This window comes from Rhinopithecus roxellana, chromosome 18 (assembly GCF_007565055.1).
Source record: "Rhinopithecus roxellana isolate Shanxi Qingling chromosome 18, ASM756505v1, whole genome shotgun sequence".
Taxonomy (NCBI): domain Eukaryota; kingdom Metazoa; phylum Chordata; class Mammalia; order Primates; family Cercopithecidae; genus Rhinopithecus; species Rhinopithecus roxellana.
The window spans coordinates 75982388-76005327 of NC_044566.1; the positions used below are offsets into that span (position 1 = coordinate 75982388).

General features: G+C 40.0%; 2 protein-coding genes across 5 annotated transcripts in view; one reads left to right on the top strand and one right to left on the bottom strand.

Annotated features, from left to right (window-relative positions):
* Positions 1 to 381: 381 nt before the first annotated feature.
* On the bottom strand, positions 382 to 20757 carry MZT1 (mitotic spindle organizing protein 1). The gene is made up of 3 exons (XM_010377644.2): positions 20423 to 20757; positions 11416 to 11561; positions 382 to 2210 (listed from the first exon to the last, which is right to left on the bottom strand). Exons 1-3 carry the CDS (start codon positions 20499 to 20501, stop codon positions 2187 to 2189), a joined length of 249 nt encoding a protein of 82 aa, XP_010375946.1. The 5' UTR covers positions 20502 to 20757; the 3' UTR covers positions 382 to 2186.
* The window catches only part of BORA (BORA aurora kinase A activator), a 28103-nt gene continuing 25849 nt past the window's right edge, over positions 20687 to 22940 (top strand). For 3 of the 4 annotated variants that reach the window (XM_030922359.1, XM_030922361.1, XM_030922360.1), the window contains exons 1-2: positions 20687 to 20909; positions 21797 to 21964. In XM_030922359.1, the coding sequence (XP_030778219.1) occupies positions 21812 to 21964 (153 nt within the window). In that variant the 5' untranslated portion in view covers positions 20687 to 20909; positions 21797 to 21811. Of the gene's footprint in view, positions 20910 to 21796; positions 21965 to 22940 lie in introns of those variants that run through there. The other variant, XM_030922362.1, reaches the window with a different exon arrangement.

Genomic DNA, 22940 nt, shown 5'->3' on the forward strand with positions numbered 1-22940 from the left:
TCGCTCATGCCTATAATCCCAGCACTTTGGGAAGTTGAGGCGGGCAGATCACCTGAGGTCAGGAGTTTGAGACCAGCCTGGCCAACATGGTGAAACTCCACCTCTACCAAAAATACAAAAAATTAGCCAGGTGTGGTGGCAGGTGCCTGTAATCCCAGCTACTCGGGAGGCTGAGGCAGGAGAATCGTTTGAACCCAGGAGGCAGAGGCTGCGGTGAGCCAAGATCATGCCACTGCACTCCAGCCTGGGTGACAGAGTGAGACTCCACCTCAAAAAAAAAAAAAAAAAAAAAAAAGGTTAAAATGGTAAATTTTATGTTCTGTATCTTTTGTCCTATAGAAACACAAGTTGAATTAACAAAAGCATATATTAAAACAAAAGTACAGGCCAATACCACCAAAATGGTTTTATTTTTGTCACCGACAACAAGCACAACACTGCAATTGTATCATTATTTTGTTTAGTTTCTTAAATATTACTTAAGTGTGCATTAAAAATATGTTTATATTTTTAAAATGTGACACATTAAAGAAGTCCTCTGTAAACACGATCCCTTCACAATGTATTTTCCAGCTTTGTTTCATACATAAATAACTTAATCTACAAAGTCATAAATAATACTATCAACTCTTATGGTCTGGAAGTATATACAAATTTTGGAGTTTGACAAAAGTATTATTTATGATTTTATAAGTAACACATAGTATTTGTAGTGTTTATTATCAATCAAATGACTTTTTACAAATTCCTACTGTCTCCTCAACCTGTTCCACCAGTAACAGACCTTCCAAGTTTACTTGGTAAAGATGCCAGACATTTAAAAAGTCAAAATGGTCAAAATTCTAGATTAAAAAAAAAAATAGCAGAGAAGGTTGTTATTTAAGTATTACTAAATCTTAATAAAACCACTTCAGCTTGTCTGAAAAACAAAAAATGCTACTAAAGAGTGAATGCTTATACAATCATATAAATGGTACCCAACAAAATCAAAAATTTAAGAAATAATAACATCAGATTAAATCCATATTAGTTTTGCAAAAAAACTCCACTGAGATTCTGTCACAGGAACAGAATCAGTACTATTCTACATTTTCTAAAATTTGTTTTTGAATCTTCACTTGATGAGTTAAAATTTTAAGGGCAAAAATAATGACAAACAAAAAGCCATACTTAAGATTCCTAATACAGAACATTTGATTGTTTAGTTTTGTTTAATGACTGCAAATCCTTATTTCTTCAAAAAATAGCAAATATCTTTTGAAACACATCACCCATCTAATAATTTATTAAATAACCATTCAAGATTTATTAGGTAAGCACTAAAATTACTTTTATGTAATAAAAGTAAATAGGAATTTTGCATGTTTGCTATGTTTCATTTTACAAATTATTTTTTTAGTCCTCTATAGGGTATAAAACTTTAAGAAAACATTCTCAACTAACATTCTCATTAGATGTAAATGACTCAAATTACAAATAATACTAACCTAAGCATTGTCATTACTTTTAAAATCCAAGTTTCTCAAAGTTTAATTTTTTACTCAATACAAAAATGACCTGGTTCACACTATTAGCTGCCCAACAAACTGTTTAAAAAACTAAAAATTCTTTGTTAAAGAGCAGATTACAAGAAATGTTTTCCATGCTCTTATTTTAAAAAACAAGATTCTGATAAAATAATCTAAATCAAAATTCACGAATGGTGGCTGAAATCCTGTCAGCTTTCAGCCCAATACAATATAAATCCACAGTTATAATGCATAAACAATTCAAAATTAAAGTTTATAATGGAAATGTCAACAAGTCATAACTACTACACATTACTACTGATGGGTTCTACTATACTTCAACCAGGCACAGCAGATGTGCACATCTGATAGACAGACTGCTTAGAAAATTAAAGCCATCAGAGCTATAAATAAGGAATATATAAATATGAACATAGCAATGCCAAAGCATTAGAGCCATTAAAAAAAAGTGAATAAGATGTGATGTAAACACATCTGATAGTTCTGTCTATAAGTCACTTTCCACTGATTTATAAAGCTATGGTTTTATAATTCTTTTAAAAAGGAAAATTTTTGTACACTGCTGCATGCAGTAATTTCATTGTACATTCTCAACTACAATGCCATCTTCAAATCCTCTTGCACAGCTTGACATCTCATCAGAATTTCTCCAGAAAGTCAGCTTGTCATATTTTCAGCAGCCTAGAACAAGAAAGTAAGATTCATTACAATAAAACCATGCAAAAAGAGGCATCATGAAGATAAATTTGTCAATACTGCATTGTCATTAACAAACAACTATTCCCCATATAACAGAATCACTTTTATCATGGTAATGCAGTACTTTTCATGCTTTGCTATACATCAGGACTACCTTTTGAATGTACAGTTAACAGTCCACAGACTAACAGTGGAATAAAATAATGGTTAAGAACACATAAAACATAATGCTACTTGAAACATTAACCTATGGCAGATCTGTTCCCACAGAATTCATTAGTTTGTCTGTTTCTGTATGTTTCATTTTAGTACAAGGGATTAAGAATGAAAAAGACCTTTCATGCTACAAGGCAGAGAGAACAAGAGCAAAAGATGAATAATGAACATCTTATCTAATCCTGTCTCATCTACACCCTAACTACTATTCTTTCCCAGGTGATTCTGAAGAAATTCCAAGATATCATATCATCAGTAAATGCTTTGATACGTTATTTCTAGAGACTTAAACAAATCACCATACTATTATCCTACCTAAAAACTTTCTTAATGTCAATATAAAAAGATATAATTTTAAATAAGTTTAATTTTAGAAATACATATTAGTCTTTTAATTCATTTACCTTTCTAACTCCTTTTTATAAGACCTACCTACACAGGGACACATCACAGATTTACACTAAAGTATGAGTATTTTACTAACAGTCCAGGACATCTGTAAGAGAAAGGGCAAGGCTTAGTCCACAGGACTCCACCATATGGTATAACTTAAGACAATGGGGTACTAAAATAGAAGATACAGGAAAGTAGGTTGTGCTCAGAACTGCTCAAATTAAAATATGTAGATGATGCTTACACATAAATCCTAGCACTAAGGAGATAATATAAAAATTCAATGTCAATAAAGAATCGCTAATAAAATGCACTTAATTAACAGTCCTATTTATGCTGTGGGAGATGCGCATAAGGAGATGTTCATTACTGCTGTTGAGTAACTTATGTAATTAGGGAGATACATAGCTAGCTACTTTTACAATAAATGACTTAGACCACATCAATACACAAATCTGTGAAAGTAAAAAGCAAAAAAATTAACAAAAAAGTTACTATTTTCTACACAGTCAACCAAAGAGGAAAAGAAAAAAGTAATGTCTGAGACTAACAGTTTTTTTGCAACATTTCAAGATACCCTTGATTTGTTATTCTACATATTACAAAAAAGAGACAATAAATACCATACAGTGAAATTCTAAATACCAGGAATTCTAGATAAAAATAGAACACAGCAGGAACAATTTTTCTTTACCTTAATTTTAAAACCAAAAGAAATTAACAAAAAAAGAGACAGAGAGAGAGAAAAAAATTCATGAGCAGCAACCACACAAGGCAAGGAGAAGAACCTTATGCTTGTAAAGCCAATAAAAGTGTGGTCAAGGAAAGGCAGATGTGGCTCAGCATAGCTCTAAATCCACCAGCTCCCCAAGTCTGTCCCAAATGGCAATAAGAGAGAACAGATTTTAATCCAGGGAGAAGCAAACTGATGAGTTAATCTTTTTCAATTCTCTGAAATCACATGTAACACTTTTACTTTTAAAATAGCATGCTACTATCTGGAATGATGGTCACCAAACATTATTGCAGGTTATCTCTTTGGTAATCTTGAGTGATTTTTTATTTATTTTTTGTATTTTCTGAATCAAATATCTTAAAATTATAAGGATGCATTACTTTCATAAAAATTATAGATTATGTAAATTACTTCAAAAAAAAAAAAAAAAAAACCAGTTCTAATAAACACTTGCTTGCTAGAAACTCCCTAGTTGTTGCTGTTGTTATTTTTCACTCTGTTGCCCAGGCTAGAATGCAGTGGCACAATCAAAGCTTACTGCAGCCTCAAATGCCCGAGCTCAGGCCATCCTGAATAACCAGAACTACAGGTGTGTACCACCATATCCAGCTAATTAAAATAAATGTTTTGTAGAGACGGAGTCTCGCCATGTTGCCCAAGGCAGTCTTAAACTCCTGGCTTCAAGTGATCCTTCTGCTTTGGCCTCCCAAAGTTCTGGTATTACAGGCGTGAGCCAGCATGCCTAGCTGAAACACCCTGGTTTTATTGAGATGCTGCTATACTGTTTCTAGATCATAGGAGAAATGCATTTTAAGAGGCTTCGTGTATATAAGAGACAGATTTTCCATTCAAATAGTCAACACTTTCTGATTCTGTGTATCTTAATTACTAATTTTACCTCCCACATCTCATTATGCCCTACTGGATGCAGAATAACTAGTATGCTAAAAGCTGAAAAAGCTATGTTAAATTGGCATTTCTGAACTGCCTATCCTAATATCTCAGTTCATATTTTGCCTAAGAAAATGCTATGCCAAAGCACTTGTCAGTCACCTGCCTCAGATAGGTTTATTTGACTCTGTTTCTCTTACACGCACTCAAACTGTAGTACAAAACAAAAGTATCTTCCTATTATGTTAATTCCCTTTCAAACTCAAGCACAGTAAAACAAAAACTCTTACAGTTGTGGCAGATGTGTACTAAATAAATCCTTCCCTCAAAAATTTCGGAAATACACTGATAAAATACTATAATACTCTTTTTTATTTTTATTAAAAGTTATTAGATAATATTAAGAATATGCCCACGCTAAAGCCCAATGACTGTTTTGTTTCTAACAACAACTTCATCTTTTCCTAAACTGTTGGCTCAGGTATTCTTGAGATTTTACTGGAGGAGAAAACTTAGTAGTTAAGTAAACAGCTCTGAAGTCAGAGAGCCCAAGTTCAAATCTCAAGTCAATCACTAACTGTAAAGTTCTTGAGGTAAGTAAATTAGTCATTATAAGCTGCAGTTTCCTTAGCAGTAAACTACTAATAGTAGCATAGGATGAGTATCCCTTGTCGGAAATGCTTGGGACCAGAACTGTTTCTGATTTCAGATGTCCTGAAATTTTGGAAAATTTGCATTAAAGTTGTCCCTTGGTATCCATGGTGAATTATTAGTTTCAGGACTCCCCATGTCACCCACCTCATAGATACTAAAGTCCACAGATGCTCAAATGCTTTATATAAAAGGGCATAGTATTTGCATATAACCCATACGTATACTCCCATATACTTTACATTATCTCTGGATTCGTTGTGATACCTAATACAATGTAAACGCTATGTAAATAGTTGTTATCCTGTATTGTTTAGGGACGCATGACAAGAAAAAAAGTCTGTACATTTTTAGCACAGATACAACCATCTTTCCCCCTGTTCCCCAAATAGTTTTGATCCACAGCTGGTTGAATCCATGGATACAGAACCCATAAATATAAGAGGACTGACTGTACTTGTTGACTGAGCATCCCTAATTAGAAAATCTGAAATGCTCCAATAAGGATTTCCTTTGAGTGTCATGTTGGTACTCAAAGTATGTCAGATTTTGGAGCATGTTGGATTTTCAGATTACGAATGCTCAAACTGTAGTAGTTATCACTGTTGTAATGATAGAGATAATGCCAGTAAAGCCTGTAGAACATACGGTCTAGCATGAGAAAAGTATTTATATAAATATTAGCTATCCTTGTTATTCAGTTATTTTTCTTTCTGCCATATGAAAGCCATAGGTTTGAGTTAAAAAAGAAACTTCCGTATCTAACTAGGAGACAAGTGCTGATAGCTAAGATAATGGGTAAAAGGCCTAGACAGCATTTCAGAGATCTAAGAGGCAGCCCTCTTAGACAGGCCCCGAGGCCTAGTATCAGGACCTAGAGCAAAGATCATGCGTGTTATGCTTTAGCAAAGAACTTGGCTGCATTGTGTCCATGTCCTAGGGTTCTGTGGAAGTTTGGACTTGAGAGTGATTTAGGGTAGCTGGTGGAAGAAATTTCTAAGCAGCAAAGTGTTCAACATGTCGCATAGCTGCTTCTGACAGCATATGCTCAGATGCATGAGCAAAGAAATAACCTAAGGCTGGAACTTATACTTAAAGGGGAAGCGGAGCATGAAAGTTTAGAAAATGTGCAACCTATCCATGTGGTAGAAAAGAAAAGCCCATTTTCAGGAGAATTCAAGGGGGTTGCAAAGTAACCACTTGCTAGAGAAATTTCCGAATCTAAATAGGAGACAAGTGCTGATAGCCAAGATAATGGGTAAAAGGCCTAGACAACGTTTCCGAGACCTAAGAGGCAGCCCTTCCCATTACAGGCCCTGAGACCTAGGATAGAATGGTTTTATGGACCAGGCTCAGGGCCCCGCAGCCCTCCACAGCCTTGGGACATTGCTCCTTGCATCCCAGCCACTCCAGCTCCAGCCATGACTCAAAGTGGCCCAGGTATAGCTCAGGACTCTGCTTCAGAGGATCCAAGCCATAAGCCCTGGTGACTTCCATGTGGTGTCAAGCTGTGGGTGCACAGAGTACAAGGGCTGAGGCTTGGCAGCCTCCACCTAGATTTCAGAGGATGTATGGAAAAACCTAGGTATCTAAGCATAAGTCTGCTTCAGGGGTGGAGCCCTCATGGAGAACCTCTACTAGGGTAGTGCAGAGGGGAAATATGGGGTTGGAGCCCCCACACAAAGTCCTCACTGGGGCACTGCCTAATGGAGCTGTGAGAAGAGGGCCACCGTCCTCCAACCCCAGAATGGTAGATCCACTGACAGCTTGTACCCTGGGCCATGAAAAGCTGTAGGCACTCAACAATGCCAGCCCATGAGAGCAGGTGCGGGGGCTTAACCCTGTAAAGCTACAGGGGCAGAGTTGCTTAAGGCCTTGGGAGAACACCCCTCCCACCAGTGTGTCCTGCATGTGAGACACAGAGTCAAAGGAGATTGTTTTGGAGCTTTAAGATTTAATGACTGCCCTGCTGGGTTTGGAACTTGTTTGGGGCCTGTAGCCTCTTTCATTTGGCTAATTTCCACCGCTTTGGGGATGGAAATGTTTACCCAATGTCTATAATCTCATTGTATCTTGGAAGTAAATAACTTGTTTTAGATTTTATAGGCTCATAGGTGGAAGGGACTTGCTTTGTCTCAGAACTTTGGACTTTTGAGTTATTGCTGGAATGAGTTAAGACTTTGGGGGACTGTTGGGAAGGCATGATTGTATGTTGCAATGTGAGAAGAACACATGAGATCTGGGAAGGGCCAGCGAGGGAATGATAATTTGGAGGTGCGTCCCCACCCAAATTTCACTTTGAAATGTAATCCCCAGTGTTGGAGGTGGGGCATGGTGGGAGTTGACTGATTCATGGGGGCAGATCCCTCATGAATGGTTTAGCACCATTTGCTTGGTGCTGTACTCACTATAGTGAGTGAATTCTTAAGAGTTCTGATTACATAAAACTGTGTGGCACCGCACTCTCTCACTCCTGCTTTTGCAACGTGACGTGCCTTCTCCCTCTTTGCCTTCCACAATGATTTAACCTTCCTGAGGCCTCCCCAGAAGCAGATGCCACTATGCTTTCTATGCAGCCTGTAAAACCATGAGCCAATTAAACTTCTTTTTTTTTTTTTTTTTTTTGAGACAGAGTCTCGCTCTGTCGCCCAGGCTGGAGTGCAGTGGCCTGATCTCAGCTCACTGCAAGCTCCGCCTCCCAGGTTTACGCCTCAGCGTCGCGAGTAGCTGGGACTACAGGCGCCCGCCACCTCGCCCGGCTAGTTTTTTGTATTTTTTTTAGTAGAGACAGGGTCACACCGTGTTCGCCAGGATGGTCTCAATCTCCTGACCTCATGATCCGCCCGTCTCGGCCTCCCAAAGTGCTGGGATTACAGGCTTGAGCCACCGCACCTGGCCGGTTAAACTTATTTTCTTTACAAATTATCTGGTCTCAGGTTTGTTTGTTTATTTATTTATTTTAAGACGAAGTCTTCCTAGGTCGCCCAGGATGGAGTGTAGCGGCGCGAATCTCGGCTCACTGCCACCTCCACCTCTTGGGTTCAAGTGATTCTCTTGCCTCAGCCTTCTGAGCAGCTGGGATTACAGGTGCCTGCCATAATACCTGGCTAATTTTTATAATTTTAGTAGAGATGGGTTTCACTATGCTGGCCAGGCTGGTCTTGAACTCCTGACCTCAAGTGCTCTGCCCACCTCAGCCTCCCAAAGTACTGGGTGTCAAGCCTGTACTGGCTTGAGCTACCAAGCCCAGAAGGTATTTCTTTATATCAATTCAAGAATGGACTAATACAGAGTCTACCATAAAAGTGAGGACAGTAGTTACTGGAGGGGAGAGCAAGAGGGAGAGGTTAGTGATTGGGGAGGGGGCAGAAGGGAGATTATCTGGTGCTGGCAGTGATGGTTGCATGGATATTCTCTTTACGATACATTTTAGCTCTATAAATGTGGTTTACCCTTTTTAGTTAGATTCAATAATCAAGAGATTTTAAAAAGCACAAAAACAAACCTAAAGAACTCATTGGAAAATAATCAGAAAGATATGTAAATTGCATGTTTTAAATACTTGTTTCCTTAAAGGTAAGAAAAAAGAGAAGTCGGCCGGGCCCGGTGGCTCAAGCCTGTAATCCCAGCACTTTGGGAGGCCGAGACGGGCGGATCACGAGGTCAGGAGATCGAGACCATCCTGGCTAACATGGTGAAACCCCGTCTCGACTAAAAATACAAAATCTAGTCGGGCGAGGTGGCGGGCGCCTGTAGTCCCAGCTACTCGGGAGGCTGAGGCAGGAGAATGGCATGAACCCGGGAGGCGGAGCTTGCAGTGAGCCGAGATTGCGCCACTGCACTCCAGCCTGGGTGACAGAGCGAGACTCCGCCTCAAAAAAAAAAAAAGAAAAAAAAGAAAAAAGAAAAAAGAGAAGTCACTTTGTATCAGGTATCAGAAGGTTTTGTTTGTTTGTTTTCCCCTCCATTGACTGTCTTTCTGTGAGCCCACGTTTTGGACAAGTTTTAAGATGAACTAACTTAAAGTTTCAGTATTCAAAGGGAGTTAGTGCTAAATAAAAAGGGAAATAAAATCACAAGCTTTTAAATCAGAAAGTCTGTGCAAGAGAGAATAGGATATGTTTTTAGTTGCCAATCTGAGCAATTAAAAGGTGGTTAATTTGAATTTGAAAAAAAGTGGCCCTCTGGGAGCCTGGTGGCAGCAGCAGCCTCCTGGTCCCTGGGGCACTCTTGGAGTCACTTTTTCCTTTTCTTGAAGGATAACACATGGGCTCACAGCTGAGCAGCTCTATCAGCCAGTTTCCTGTCTGAGGAATCCCAGTAATCTGACAGCCTTCTTTCACTTCATCCTGTCCAAGCTGGTAGTGTTTGTGCTGAGATGGCTGACTGGCTCTATCACATACCTAATCTCTTCACAAAAGTCTAGCCACACTCTTAGCCCTGTCTCCAGAACATGTTATTCAGAGAGGCTGAGAATTTTCTAAATTCTCAAATGCTAGTTCCTTTTCTCTTAGCAGGTCCTTACTCAATTGCTCATTTGTGTAACATTATTAAGCAACAAAAAGAAATCAGGCTACACTTTCCACAATTTGCTTGGAAATTTCCTCAAAGAAATATCCAAGTTCATTGTCTACATATTCTATTTTCCTTCCAACAGTAGAACATAATTCAGCCACATTTTGTCACTTTCTTTTTTTTTTTTAGATGGAGTTTTGCTCTTGTTGCCCAGGTTGGAGTGCAATGTTGCAATCTTGGCTCACTGCAACCTCTGCCTCCCGGGTTCAAGCGATTCTCCTGCTTCGGCCACCCCAGTAGCTGGGATTACAGGCATATGACACCACAACTGGCTAATTTTGTATTTTTAGTAGAGACGGAGTTTCATTATGTTGGTCAGGCTGGTTTTGAACTCCTGACATCAGGTGATCCACCCACCCTGGCCTCCCATAGTGCTGGGATTACAGGCGTAAGCCACTGTGCCTGGCCCATTCTGTCACTTTCTAACAAAGATCACCTTTCTTTTAGTGTCCAATGAATGTTCCCCATTTCCATCTGGGTCTTCACTAAAAGTGCTTTTAACATTTATATTTCTAGCAACATTCTGATCCTAATGTTAGTCTCAAAAAAACCTTCTCTACAGCTCTCTTCTCTTCTTTCTGAGCCCTCACCAGAATTGCCTGAATATTCCCAGTTCTACAAACAGTTCCTCTTCAAGGAAATCTAGTCTTTTTCTATCAAGCACCTTAAAACTTTCCAGTCTCTATCCAATACCTAATTCCAAAGCCACATCCTCACTTTTAAGTCTTTGTTACAGCAACACCCCACTTCCCAGTACCAAAATCTGTATCAGATTTCTGGGACTGCCATAACAAAGTAACTACATATTAGGTGGGTTAAAACAACAAAAATCTATTTACAGTTTGAAGGCCAGAAATGCATACATATTATACATAATTAATCAAGGTGTTAGCTGGGTCATGCTCTCTGACAGTTCTAGGGGAGTATCCTTCCTTGCCTCTTTCTAGCTTCTTGTGGCCACAGAAAATCCTTAACTTTCCTTGGCTATTTGTGTCCAAATTTCTCTTGTCTTATAAGGCTACCAATCATTGGTTTGGGATCTACCCTAATCCAGGATGACCTCATCTTAATTTGATTATATCTGCAAAGGCATTATTTCTAATTAAGGTCATATGCATTGGGACCAGGGGTTAGGATTTGAATATACCTCTTCTGGAGCAGGCACAATTTTACTCAACAAATAGCACAATTCTAAAAGCAGAGACTTCTAGGAAAATGTAACATGGTCCATGGTAGTAGTAATTTCTTTTCTGAGATGGAATCTCGCTCTGTCGCCCAGGCTGGAGTGCAGTGGCGCCATCTTGGGTCACTGCAAGCTCTGCCTCCCAGATTCATGCCATTCTCCTGCCTCAGCCTCCTGAGTAGCTGGGACTACAAGCACCCACCACTATGCCCACCTAAGTTTTTTGTGTTTTTAGTAGAGACGGGGTTTCACCATGTTCTTGGTTTCACCAAGAACACCAGGATGTTCTTGATCTCCTGACCTCGTGATCTGCCAGCCTCAGCCTCCCAAAGTGCTGGGATTACAGGTGTGCGCCACCGTGCTCAGCCTGGTAGTAGTAATTTTTATGATATGAACATACGCTATTAAGCTCCTTGGTCTCCTGGTGGTGTTGGATGTTAGTTTAACCTTGTTTAGCCAGGACGTTTCCCATAACTTCATCATTAATCATTTTTCTAAATAAAAACATCTTTATTTAGAATGAACTAATAGGAATCTCCAACCTTTAGTGCTTCAGTAGCCTTGCGAAGCTCCTTAATAACCGATGATAAAGCTTCTGGGTTAATTCCTTGTTCACAAAGCCGTACACAAATAGACAGAGTTTCCATATCTAAGCCAGTATTCAAAATTCTTGAAATCTCAAGCAGAACTGAAAAAAGACACAAAAAGAAACTTTTAAAAAGAGGCTTACATCATTTAAAAATATGCACATAGTACTTTCATTAATTTATATATCACTGCACAATACCAAGGAATTAGCATAGCATCCCAGATTTTGGAAATCTGCATGTAACATTTTCTTGCCTTTACTTAAAGTTTCAGAAACTTAAACATAAACTTACACTTCCCTTCACATAACTGCCTTTTACATCTTGGTATATATTCTGGCACTCATTTAATATCTAACACATATCCACCATACTTAGGATAATTCTGAACGCTTGCTTATTTTTTAGTATTCTTTTAAAATGCAGTTTAACTAGTTGCATATTGTGCCATTTTATGGAAACGCTACACTTAACTGCTCTGTTACTTTAAAAGTTAGGCTGCTCTCATGTTTCCCCCATTCAAATATTGATAAGAATCTATCTGTACATACTAAATTTTATTTCATTAGGATACATTTCTGGAAGTACAACTGTTCAGTCAGTAATACACATATTTAATTTGCTGAATTGACGTACAATAGTCAAAAAAAGTAATGTACATATTTAAGGCTTTAAAAGTGTTTAGAAACTTTTATGACAATTTGACAGCGTAAATCATGTCTATTGAATCTAATAATAAAAATGAAACTTTATATTTTTTTAAACTTCATTTGTATAGTACTGCATTTTATTGTAGTTGATAGAACTCTGTCTTTTTTTTTTTTTTGAGACAGAGTCTTGCTCTGTCGCCCAGGCTGGAGTGCAGTAGCCGGATCTCAGCTCACTGCAAGCTCTGCCTCCCGGGTTTATGCCATTCTCCTGCCTCAGCCTCCTGAGTAGCTAGCTGGAACTACAGGCGCCCGCCACCTTGCCCGGCTAGCTTTTGTATTTTTTAGTACAGACGGGGTTTTGCTGCGTTAGTCAGGATGGTCTCGCTCTCCTGACCTCATGATCCACCCGACTCGGCCTCCCAAAATCCTGGGATTACAGGCTTGAGCCACCGCACCCGGCCAGAACTCTTTGTCTTTAACATGAGAAGCACAAACAGAGAAACTTGGTTTCCAAAGTAATTTTCTGAATCCCTTCCATTACAGGTTGTAAGTACACCGGTTCCACTGAATTTTGTTTTATGATTGCTTCCCAGAGAGTATTTAGAATATTTTAAGTCTACTGTCAACATATTATTTATTGTTTCCTGTATCATATCCCCTTGGCATTATGCTTAGAAAGTTATTCCTCATGCAAAGATTATATCCACCAGTATTCTCTTCCAGCACTTGAAAGTTTATTTCCCAATACCCCCCCATAAGTATTCATCTCCCTGGAGTTTGGGTGGAAAATAGGATCTAACTTTTCCTCTCAGAAATCAGCCAGTTGCCCCAGTAAAATTTATTGAATGACCTAAGTTTTCCCTACCCAGTTGAGATGCCACCTTTATTCATAGTAAATTCCCATATACCTACAAATTTGTTACATGTCTATCTTTTGTAAAGGCAACCATTTAATTACTAACTTTATATTGCATGTAGTAGGGGAAACATTCCATTGTCATCTTTCATTTATATAAGCCCTTTTATTCTTTGGATGAACTTAAAATTTTTCATCAATTCTAAAAACAAATTCCAATTGGATTCTGATTAACTGTATAAAAACTACATATTATTTTGGGAAGAATGGACAAGTTATCAATATTTAGTCACCCATTAATTTAAGTCTAAGTCTTTCTGAAAATTCTTATAGTATTTATCATGTTCATGATAGGTCCCTCCCATTTTTTTCATATCAGATATTCACCTTCATCCCTAGAAGTTCAATTTGAATCGGGCACAGTGGCTCACGTCTGTAATCCCAACACTTTGGGAGGCCAAGGTGGGCAGATCACCTGAGGTCGGTAGTTTGAGACCAGCCTGATCAACATGGAGAAACCCCGTCTCTACTAAAAATACAAAATTAGCTGGGCAAGGTGGTACATGTCTTTAATCCCAGCTACTTGGGAGACTGAGGCAGAAGACTTGCTTGAACCTGGAAAGTAAAGGCTGCGGTGAGCTGAGATCGCGTCATTGCACTCCAGTCTGGGCAACAAGAGCAAAACTCTGTCTCAAAAGAAAAACAAACAAAAAAAGTAGTTCAATTTGAGTCTTAAAAAAAAATGTCTTCCATGCCTCTGCTAAACTGTTTGGAGATACAGAGTATAGTTCTGATGCCCTTGTCTGCTAGTCTGCTAATTCTAACATCTGTGTGATTGGGGGGATGTTTATTACAATTGACTGAATTTTTCACGTCATGGGTCACACTGTTCTGCCTTGCATACCTGGTAATCTTTGACTAGATGCCATGTACTCAGAATTTTACTTAGGTACAGGATATTTTTGTTTTCTATATTCTTGAGCTTTAGAATGAGATACTGTTATCTGGAAATGGTTTGATTCTTTCAGGTATTACTTCTTAGATCTGTTAGGCAGGACCAGAGCCCCGTTTAGCATAGGACTAATTATTCCCCTTACAACTGAGGTAAGAATTCTGAGTACTCTATCCAACGTCTCATGAATTACAAAGATTTCCATTCTGGCTGGTAGTTACAGGTACTATCCTCAGCCCTGTGTAAGCATGGTGCACTGTTCACTCCAGTCGTTCTAGATGGTTCCCTCCCAGTTTTCTGAGTACTTTCCTCACACATCTGCTAATTAGTGCTCTGAATACTTAACGGGGACACTTATACAGATCTCCAGCATTTTTTCTGTGCAGTTCTCCCCTCTCAGGTACTGTTATTCAAACTCTACCTGCCTTGGTCTCCTGGGTCTTCTAAACTCCTTCAGTCTTCTAAACTCACTTCAGTGTGTCCACCGGGTTCCGCCTGGGTTCTCCCTGCTATGCTGAGGCCTGGAACTCTCTGAAGGCAGTGAGCTGGGGCAACCCAAGAAATCACTTTGCTTGTTTCCTGTCTCTAACGCATCACTGTACTCTGATGCCTGATGTCCAGTGTCCTGAAAACCATTGTTCTATATGCTTATGAGTTTTCTTGGTTGTTTCAAGTAGAAGCATAAATCTAATCTCTGTTACTCCATCTTGGCTGGAAGATGACAGCCTTCCCATTTTCATTTCTTCAGTTCTGATATTCCAGTTTACTGATACTTTGCTCTTCAGCTGTATCCAGCTGGTTATTCACACTATCTGCTGAATTTATTTCAATACCTTTTAAGATTTCCAATTTCTCCCCATAATCACTTGTTTTATAACTAAATGCTTATTTATAGTGACTAATTTCACAGCTGTTGATCCTGCCTTCATCTATTTAAGGCTATATTCTTAAACTGTATTTGAGATTGCTCTATTATCTCTATTTCTTGAAGTATAAGCAAGCAGCAAAAGATAGTGGTTAGGAGTGTGATGTCTAGAGCCAGACTACCTGTGTTCAAATTCTAGCTATAGTATTTAGTAGGCAAGTTACTCTCTCTGTGCCTTATTTCACCATTCTCGAAAGTGAGGATAATAAGAGTACCTATTTTAAAGGATTAATGTGAGAATTAAAGGATACACTGAGAATGGTATCCATTTGTTTTGCTGAAACTGCCTTGCAGTCCTTTGGAATGATGCTTGACATACAGTAGGGCTCAATAAAAGAGTTCCCTGTTACTACCACTTTCCCTCTTTTTCCTTTTCCATGTTAGTTGCTCATGTTTTTTATCTACTTTACGTGCTTTGTCATTCTTGGCTGAAAACTCATCTTCCATAGATTTATTTTAGGTGTCCTGGACTGGTGACACATTCTAAGATAGGAAGCTGTACCCTAGCCTTAGGCCTCTAGATCAGGGCTTGTAGTATTTTTGGTTCAGATCCAAAAAACACATGGACGGTGCTTCTCAATCTCTGGCTGTGACAAATGGCACATTTCTGACTCCCAGCTTCCGTGAGGCAGGGTAGCATGCTTTGTCAGGTTCTATTCCCGACAATTCCCTGTTGTGGTTCCCATGTGCTCCTTTCTTTTGGGGGAAACCTCTCTTTTCCTGCTCAACGGAGACTTCCTTTCTTGCTTTTGAACAGGTCTATCCTGATACAGTTTCTTACTATTTCCTATTATTTTTATATTCTTAGAGTTTCAGCAAGTGCTCAATCTACCATACTGAATCTTCACTTTATTTTTGACTGTCTTCATAAATGGATTCTACTTAGCCCTTGTACATTCTAGGTGGTTACCATCAGTATACTGGAACATTACATATTACACTTTTTAATCACTAGTCACCTTGATGAATTCTATGATGCTTCTAACAGTTTTTCAGTTGATTCTCCCCCTTCTCTGTCCAGTTTGTTCTCTTCATGGTAGACCCCCACCTATAAAGGCTATGCTTATTCCTGACTTCACGCCTTTGTTCATGCTTTTCTCCTCTGCCTCTTATCCTCCCTTCATATAACTCAATGCTGTTTTCTTAGTTCATCTCATCTCTGGTATTTCTTCTTTAAGCCTTCTTTTCAAATGGACACCTATTTTTACTTCCTATTTTCACAAATCACCTGTAATCAAAAAGTATTTCTTTAGTGCCCACTATATGATTAGTACAGGTTGAACACTCCTAATCCCAAAATCTGAAATGTGAAATGCTCCAAAATCCAAAAATTTTTAAGTACTGACATAACACCATAGTGGAAAATTCCACAGCTCATATAATGGATCAAAGTCAAAATGCAGGTGCTCAATACACAGCTCATTCAGCATCCCTGAGGGAAAAAAACAAAATTACCTTCAGGCTATGTGTATAAGGCATATATAAAACATAAATGAATTCTGTGTTTGGACTTGGGTCCCATCCCCAAGGTATCTCATTATGTATGTGAAAATATTAAACAAAAAAAAAGTCTGAAATCCAAAACATGGTCCCAAGGTTTTTGGATGAGGGATAATCAACCTGTAAATGTATGTATTTTGTGCCTATTATGCTACTGCTGCAAATACAGTTATGAACAAGGAAGATATGGTCCCGGTCCTCACAGATATTAATCCAGGAGGAGAGATAGATATTAAAGTAATAACTGATTCCAGATATAAGTAAAATAAAGAAAAAGAGTGGAATACTTCTGAAACAGATTACACGGGCATCTTACCAAGTTTGGAAGGACACAGTGTTTCGCTAAGACTTGTCTGAAGAAGTGGCAATTACACTTAGACATCAAAGGTGAGAAGAAATCAACCAGACTAATACAGAGGCAGGAGGAAGGGTGATGGGTGAGAGCAAAGAAAACAGCTTGTGTGATGGTTCCTACACTAGAGGGAACTTAGTAAATTCACAGACCTGAACTGCTGTTGTGAAGGCAATGTAATTAACGGGATGAATGGGTATAAAATATGAGATAAGTCCTAATGAAGATCTTAGAAGTGTGGAAAGCTATTGGAAGATATAAAATAGGAACATGAATAGATCAAATTTGCAATTTAAGGACTTTTTGGCTGAGTATCAAATGAATCTTTAAAAAGTCCAGTTATATCACAATTTTGATAAAAGACTGGTGGGTAGTATGATCAGGAGATATTTAGCCAACCTGAAATGAGTCAAGAATTGAAAGGGCTTAGTGAAGAACAGGAGGCAGAGGAGGTCAGAAAGCAAGATGGACTTCCAGATTTCTTTCTCAAATGTGCAACTGGATTGATGGTGGTAGCATGGATTACCTGTTTGTTTTGCTGGCACTGCCTTGCAGTGCTAGTCAAATGGAATATATATACCATAGATTCTTTAACTCCTTTCTCTATAATGTGTTTCCTTTTCTTTTTTTTTTGAGATAGAGTCTAGCTCTGTCACCCAGTCTGCAGTGCAGTGGTGCAATCTTGGCTCACGGCAACCTTTGCCTCCCAGGTTCAAGCGATTCTCCTGCCTCAGCCTCCCAAGCAGCTGGGAATACAGGTGCCTGAGCTTACTACTACATATATATATACTACTATATATATATACACTACTATATATATATACACACACTACTATATATGTATAGTATATATATAAATATACTATATATAGGAGTGTATATGTATATAGTACTACTATATATATACTATATATAAGTACTAAAGTACAGTACTACTTTATATATATATAAAGTAGTGCTACAGGCCGGGCACAGTGGCTCAAGCCTATAATCCCAGCACCTTGGGAGGCTGAGGCAGGTGGATCACCCGAGGTGAGGAGTTCGAGACCAGCCTGGCCAACATGGTGAAACCCTGTCTCTACTAAAAATACAAAAATTAGCCAGGCGTGGTGGCGGGCACCTATAATCCCAGTTACTCCAGAGACTGAGGCAGGCGAACTGGGTCCTATGCCCAGCTTGAACCTGGGAGGCAGAAGTTGCAGTGAGCCAAGATCGCGCCACTACACTCCAGCCAGATTTGGTCTCAAAAAAAAGAAAAAACAAAAAAGAAGTAGTGCTATGATAAAGACTCTAGTAAGGAATAACTATCAAAATTAAAATTCAGATGCATAGGATGATTTGAGAGGAAAATAAAAATTAAAGTATAAAGCAATCAATAGAGAATACCTAACATATCAAAAAACTGAAAAGCAAAGGAGGCAACCATACACAGTGGGTTGGGCAGGGGGTGTTGTTGAAAAGGCACGGCTATTTCAAGAGAATGCAGAATTTTAAGGATATAAGGATGAAAGCAGAGATCTCATGCAGACCTTATTCTAAATAGGCAGGGATAGTTCTTTTCAGAGTGAGCTGCACAGATAATTGATTAATACAAAGTCAGCCTGCTGCCTCCCATGTCTTTAACAAAATCCTTCCATTTCATGATCAAAATGCAAATGTAGCCAAGAGTTCTGCAATTCATATGACTTAAAGGGGAGTTCACAAATCCTGCCATTGAGGGGGGAAATGGTACTCAAAAAGTTTTGAAAATTTCACTTTTGATCTCACGGGTTGATTTAAATACTGTGAAACACCACATCCCCTCTCCTTCATTTTTTGTTTTACTTCACTTTTTCATATTCTTACTCTCTGTATAATCTTCATTTTACACCAGGTTTTCTCAGAAAAGATCTTGATGATGCAGCCAACACAAATCATCAGTTTTCAATTGTACATCAGTCCACCAGAGAGAAAATGTGAGTTTTCTATTCAAATAGGATCCTACGGCCATATACATAAGGAACCTAAGTACAGCTAACAAGAAAATAGGCTAGAAGTGAGGTCTTATACTCTTTTTCCAAGGAAACATACAAGATAGTAAATTTTTATACACAGACACACACACACACATATATACACATACATAAATTCACTTACAAAATAAAACTAGTAAGTGTTGATACATCAAAAAGGATAGAAAAATAGGCTGAATATTAACATTCTCAGAAAAACAGCAAGGTAGATAATGAACAAGTGAAAAATTAGATGCAAAGGCTCTAAAAATGTAATTCTTTGAAAAGGAAATGAGCAGCCAGTGCAGAAAAAGCCAGCAGCCCTTCTGCAGGGGCTATGTAAGAAAATGAGGCCGGGTATGGTGGCTCACACCTGTAATCCTAGCACTTTGGGAGCCCAGGTGGGTGGATCACCTGAAGTCAGGAGTTCGAGACCAATCTGGCCAACACGGTGAAACTCCGTCTCTACTAAAAATAAAAAAAAAATTAGCCGGGTGTGGTAGCGGGCACCTGTAATCCCAGCTACTCTGGAGGCTGAGGCTGGGAAGAGTTGCCTGAACACGGGAGGCGGAGGTTGCACTGCACTCCAGCCTGGGCAACCACAGCAAGACTGAGTCTCAAAACAAAACAAAACAAAACAAAAAAAACCAGCCTACAGTGAAGGAGAAAGAGATACAGGAGTGAGAATTTCATAGGGTTATCTTTTAACAGAGAGGGAAGCTGACGTAAGTAGCCTCTGGAAAACGTCTAGGCCCACTGCAAATGACATTTAACATCGATCAAACACTCATAATACAGGTGGATGTGAGTAAAAAGGAGACAAAGGAGACTACAGGAGAGATGACATCGGAAATAATATAAAAATAATTGATCATCTTTGATATATTTTTACATGGTTGTCTTATTTAAATCTTCACAACTCTTGGAGGCAGGATTTTATTTTAAACAAACAAACAGGCTCAATGATGTTTAGGTACCTAGTCCAAGCTCACCACAGGGTTATAAAGTGGCATTAGAGGGTGGAGAGAAGGTAACCGGCAAGACACTAATTTCGTGTGCTGCAACGCTTGTGTAGGCTTCACACACACGTGCCTCCGGGGCCGAAAACAGGCGACACCCATAGCACTTGGGCACCGGAGTCACCCGCTTCAAGAGGAAACTAGGATAATCCTGACGAAGGGGGAAACTTACTCATTCGCAGGATATTAAAGGCCGCCTACTTAAGTGCGAAGAACACGAGGCATAGCGGTGACCAAACACCTGGCCCCTGTCCCCGCCAGGATCCCAACCTTGGTGATCCCAACCTTAGGGATCTCAACCTTGAGGACCCCCGAAGCGCCCCGCGCGGGAATCCGGTGGGCTGCGGCGCGCAGGAAGGAACGGGTGTACTGGGTGGGGTGGGCGTGGCGCTGTCACCGCAGGAGATCGGGCGGGTAGGGCGGACCTGGGACGCGGGATAGAGGGGGCGCGGCATTCGCGCGAGAGGGACACGGTGCGCAACCGGCTGACTAGGGGGCCGCAACGACTGGCGCGCGCGACAAACTACGCAGCGACGGAGACAACTCTCAAGGGATAGGGCCATCAGCCCTGCGGCCCTGGCAGGTCCCTTCCGAAGGTCTTCGAAGATGCCGTTTGGGGCACGAAGGGGACCTAAAGTCCTTCCCAGGCTCAGCTCCGCCTGGGAGCCTTGGCTCTGGGAAGGCAGGCAAGGTAAAAGGAGCGCAACGGACACTCACCGTCCATGGTCTCCCGCACCGCATTCAGATTCGCCGCCGCGGCCGCCGCCGCCCCCCCAGCGCCGCTGCTACTCGCCATGGCTAAGGCCGAGGGAGGCGGGAGAAGGGCCTGACCCGGAACTGGAGCGCCTTCCTCTCTCCTGGGCAATCACATGGCGCGCCTCGGCTCACGCCGGGCAGGCTCCGCCCCTCGCGCTCGCCGCCGGCGTGAGGCTGCGTTGATTTGAATTTGGAGCCTCGTTCCTCTGCGCGGAACGTGGAGCAAGGAGTTGCTATTCGAATTTCCTACGCGGCCTCCGTGCAATTGGTTGGTTCGCGGATGGCGGGACGACGCGATTGGCCAGTCGCTCACAAGCCCCGTGCCCTGGTTGGCCCAAGGCAGCGCGGAAGCGGGGAGTTAAAGAGTCTGTGCCTGACCTGGAGCTGGCTTGGTCCCCGGGAGCTCCCTGGAGTCGGTATTGGGGGCTTCGTTTTGTACGCAGCGTAGGTACGTTTTTTGTGGTCCCTGACCTTTCCTCCTGTCTGAATGGAGAAGCTTCTTTTCCCAGCTCCTGACTTGCCTGCCCGCTGGCCCCTGGTGAATGGGAGCAGTCGGAGCAGGTGTGGAAGAGAGGGGCACCAGAAAGAGTGGCCACATAGGGTTGGGGGCGACGCCTCCTCGGCGCTCCGTCCGAGGAAGCCGGCTGCATCTCAACCTTCCAGAAGTAGACTCTTCTCCACCCCACCCCACCAAGTTGTAGCCTCCTTTGATTGGAAGTAATGTAGAGTCGCTTTCTATCCCGGGAGGGGTGAGGGGGAGGTCTTGGCGAAAGGAGGATTTTTGGAGGAAAGGGGACTCAAGGCAGTTAATTTCCTAGCCCCTGTCAATCATACTTCTCTGGCTAGGACTCATGTGCAAGAAAGGCACAAGCTTCCGCATCTCTTACCTGCTTGCTACAAAGAATTGTTTAGTAGCAACTGTAGTTGGATGGGGTATCCGAAGAATGTTCATAGTGTTGAGACGTGAGATGATGAATTTAAAAAAAAATTGTAGCTGTAAGTCCTTTAGTTGAGAAGAGATCTGTGCCTGTTGTAACCTTTAGATCTGATTTCATATTTGATTGCTGCGTATAAGCCACTTCACTTCTCTGAGCTTGTTAATTCTTTCACAAAATAATATCACTAATAACTTACTGCTATAGCTTTCAAGGTTATTTCGAGGATCAGTTGAGAACATTTATATGTGATACTTTTTTCGTAAGCTGTATCATAGCCCCAAGAATGTTAGGTTTTGAGTTGTTTTTGTGACACATTTGTCGAATACATTTTAATAGGTAACATTAATATCTATGGGACTTTGTAATTTTAACATATGTACTCTTGATTTCTCTTTAGTTTTCTCTCTGTGCTATGGGAGATGTCAAGGAATCAAAAATGCAAATAACACCAGAAACTCCAGGAAGCATCCCTGTTTTAAACCCTTTTGAAAGTCCTAGTGATTATTCTAATCTCCATGAACAAACTCTCGCCAGTCCTTCTGTTTTTAAATCAACAAAATTACCAGTAAGTTATTCCTGACTAGTGTTTACAACTAATTTTAAATGTAAATAATTACAAATAATTTTAAATGTAAACATCTGTCTTTACAAGGTAAGGAGGAAGTACATGATGGAGCATATATAACTGCAATGTACTTTTTAAAATTGTAGTGTTCATTATAATCTAGTGATTAGGTTAATAAGTTAGCTAGAAGATTTTTTTTTTTTAAGTTCAAGAACAACATATGTTAGCTTCCTGCAGTTGTGGGTGTAGCTACATTCTGTGGTTAATGATATAGCTGCTAATACATTAGAGAAGAAGCTGCATCATCTAATATTCTGTTCTCACTTATCTGGCAAACATTATTTGAGTGTTGCTATGTGTCAGATACAATGCTAAGCAGGGATTACACTGTGAACAAGTTAGGATCATTAGGCACAAATCCTTAAGGAGGTTATACTCCAATGTAGGAGTCACAAACTTTCTGTTAGGGGCCAGACAGTACATATTTAAGCTTTACAGATCATTTGATCTCTGTCACAACTACTCACTTCTGTCTTGTATCACAAAAGCAGCCATAGGCAATGTGTAAAGAGATAAATGTTACTCTTCCAATACAGCTTTATTTACGGACACATTTGAATTTCATATAATTTTCACATGTCACAAGATTTTTTTTTTTTCCCCAACCATTTAAAACTGTCAAAATAATTCTTAGTTTGCAATCTATTATAAAAGAAAACTAACCCCTATTTTAATGTGTTAGACTAGACTATTACTCGTCTAATACTAGACGAGCAATATCAGGACAGTGTGATAGGTGATTAATGCACAATAGTAATATGAAAGAAAAGTGTTTTTCAGGATATTAGAAAAGGCTTCATCACTTTATCTTTTTTTTTTTTTTTTTGGTAGAGATGGGATTTCACCATGTTGGCCAGGCTGATCTTGAACTCCTGGCCTCATGTGATCCACCCACCTCAGCCTCCCAAAGTGCTGG

What these genes read in the sequence shown, in the direction of transcription:
- MZT1 (XM_010377644.2), bottom strand. Translation starts at nt 20,501, where the DNA reads ATGGCGAGTAGCAGCGGCGCTGGGGGGGCGGCGGCGGCCGCGGCGGCG. An exon ending in GGTGCGGGAGACCATGGACG is followed by an intron (nt 11,562 to 20,422) that starts GTGAGTGTCCGT and finishes GTCTTTTTTCAG; the next exon opens with TTCTGCTTGAGATTTCAAGA. An exon ending in AGGCTACTGAAGCACTAAAG is followed by an intron (nt 2,211 to 11,415) that starts GTTGGAGATTCC and finishes TTCTTGTTCTAG; the next exon opens with GCTGCTGAAAATATGACAAG.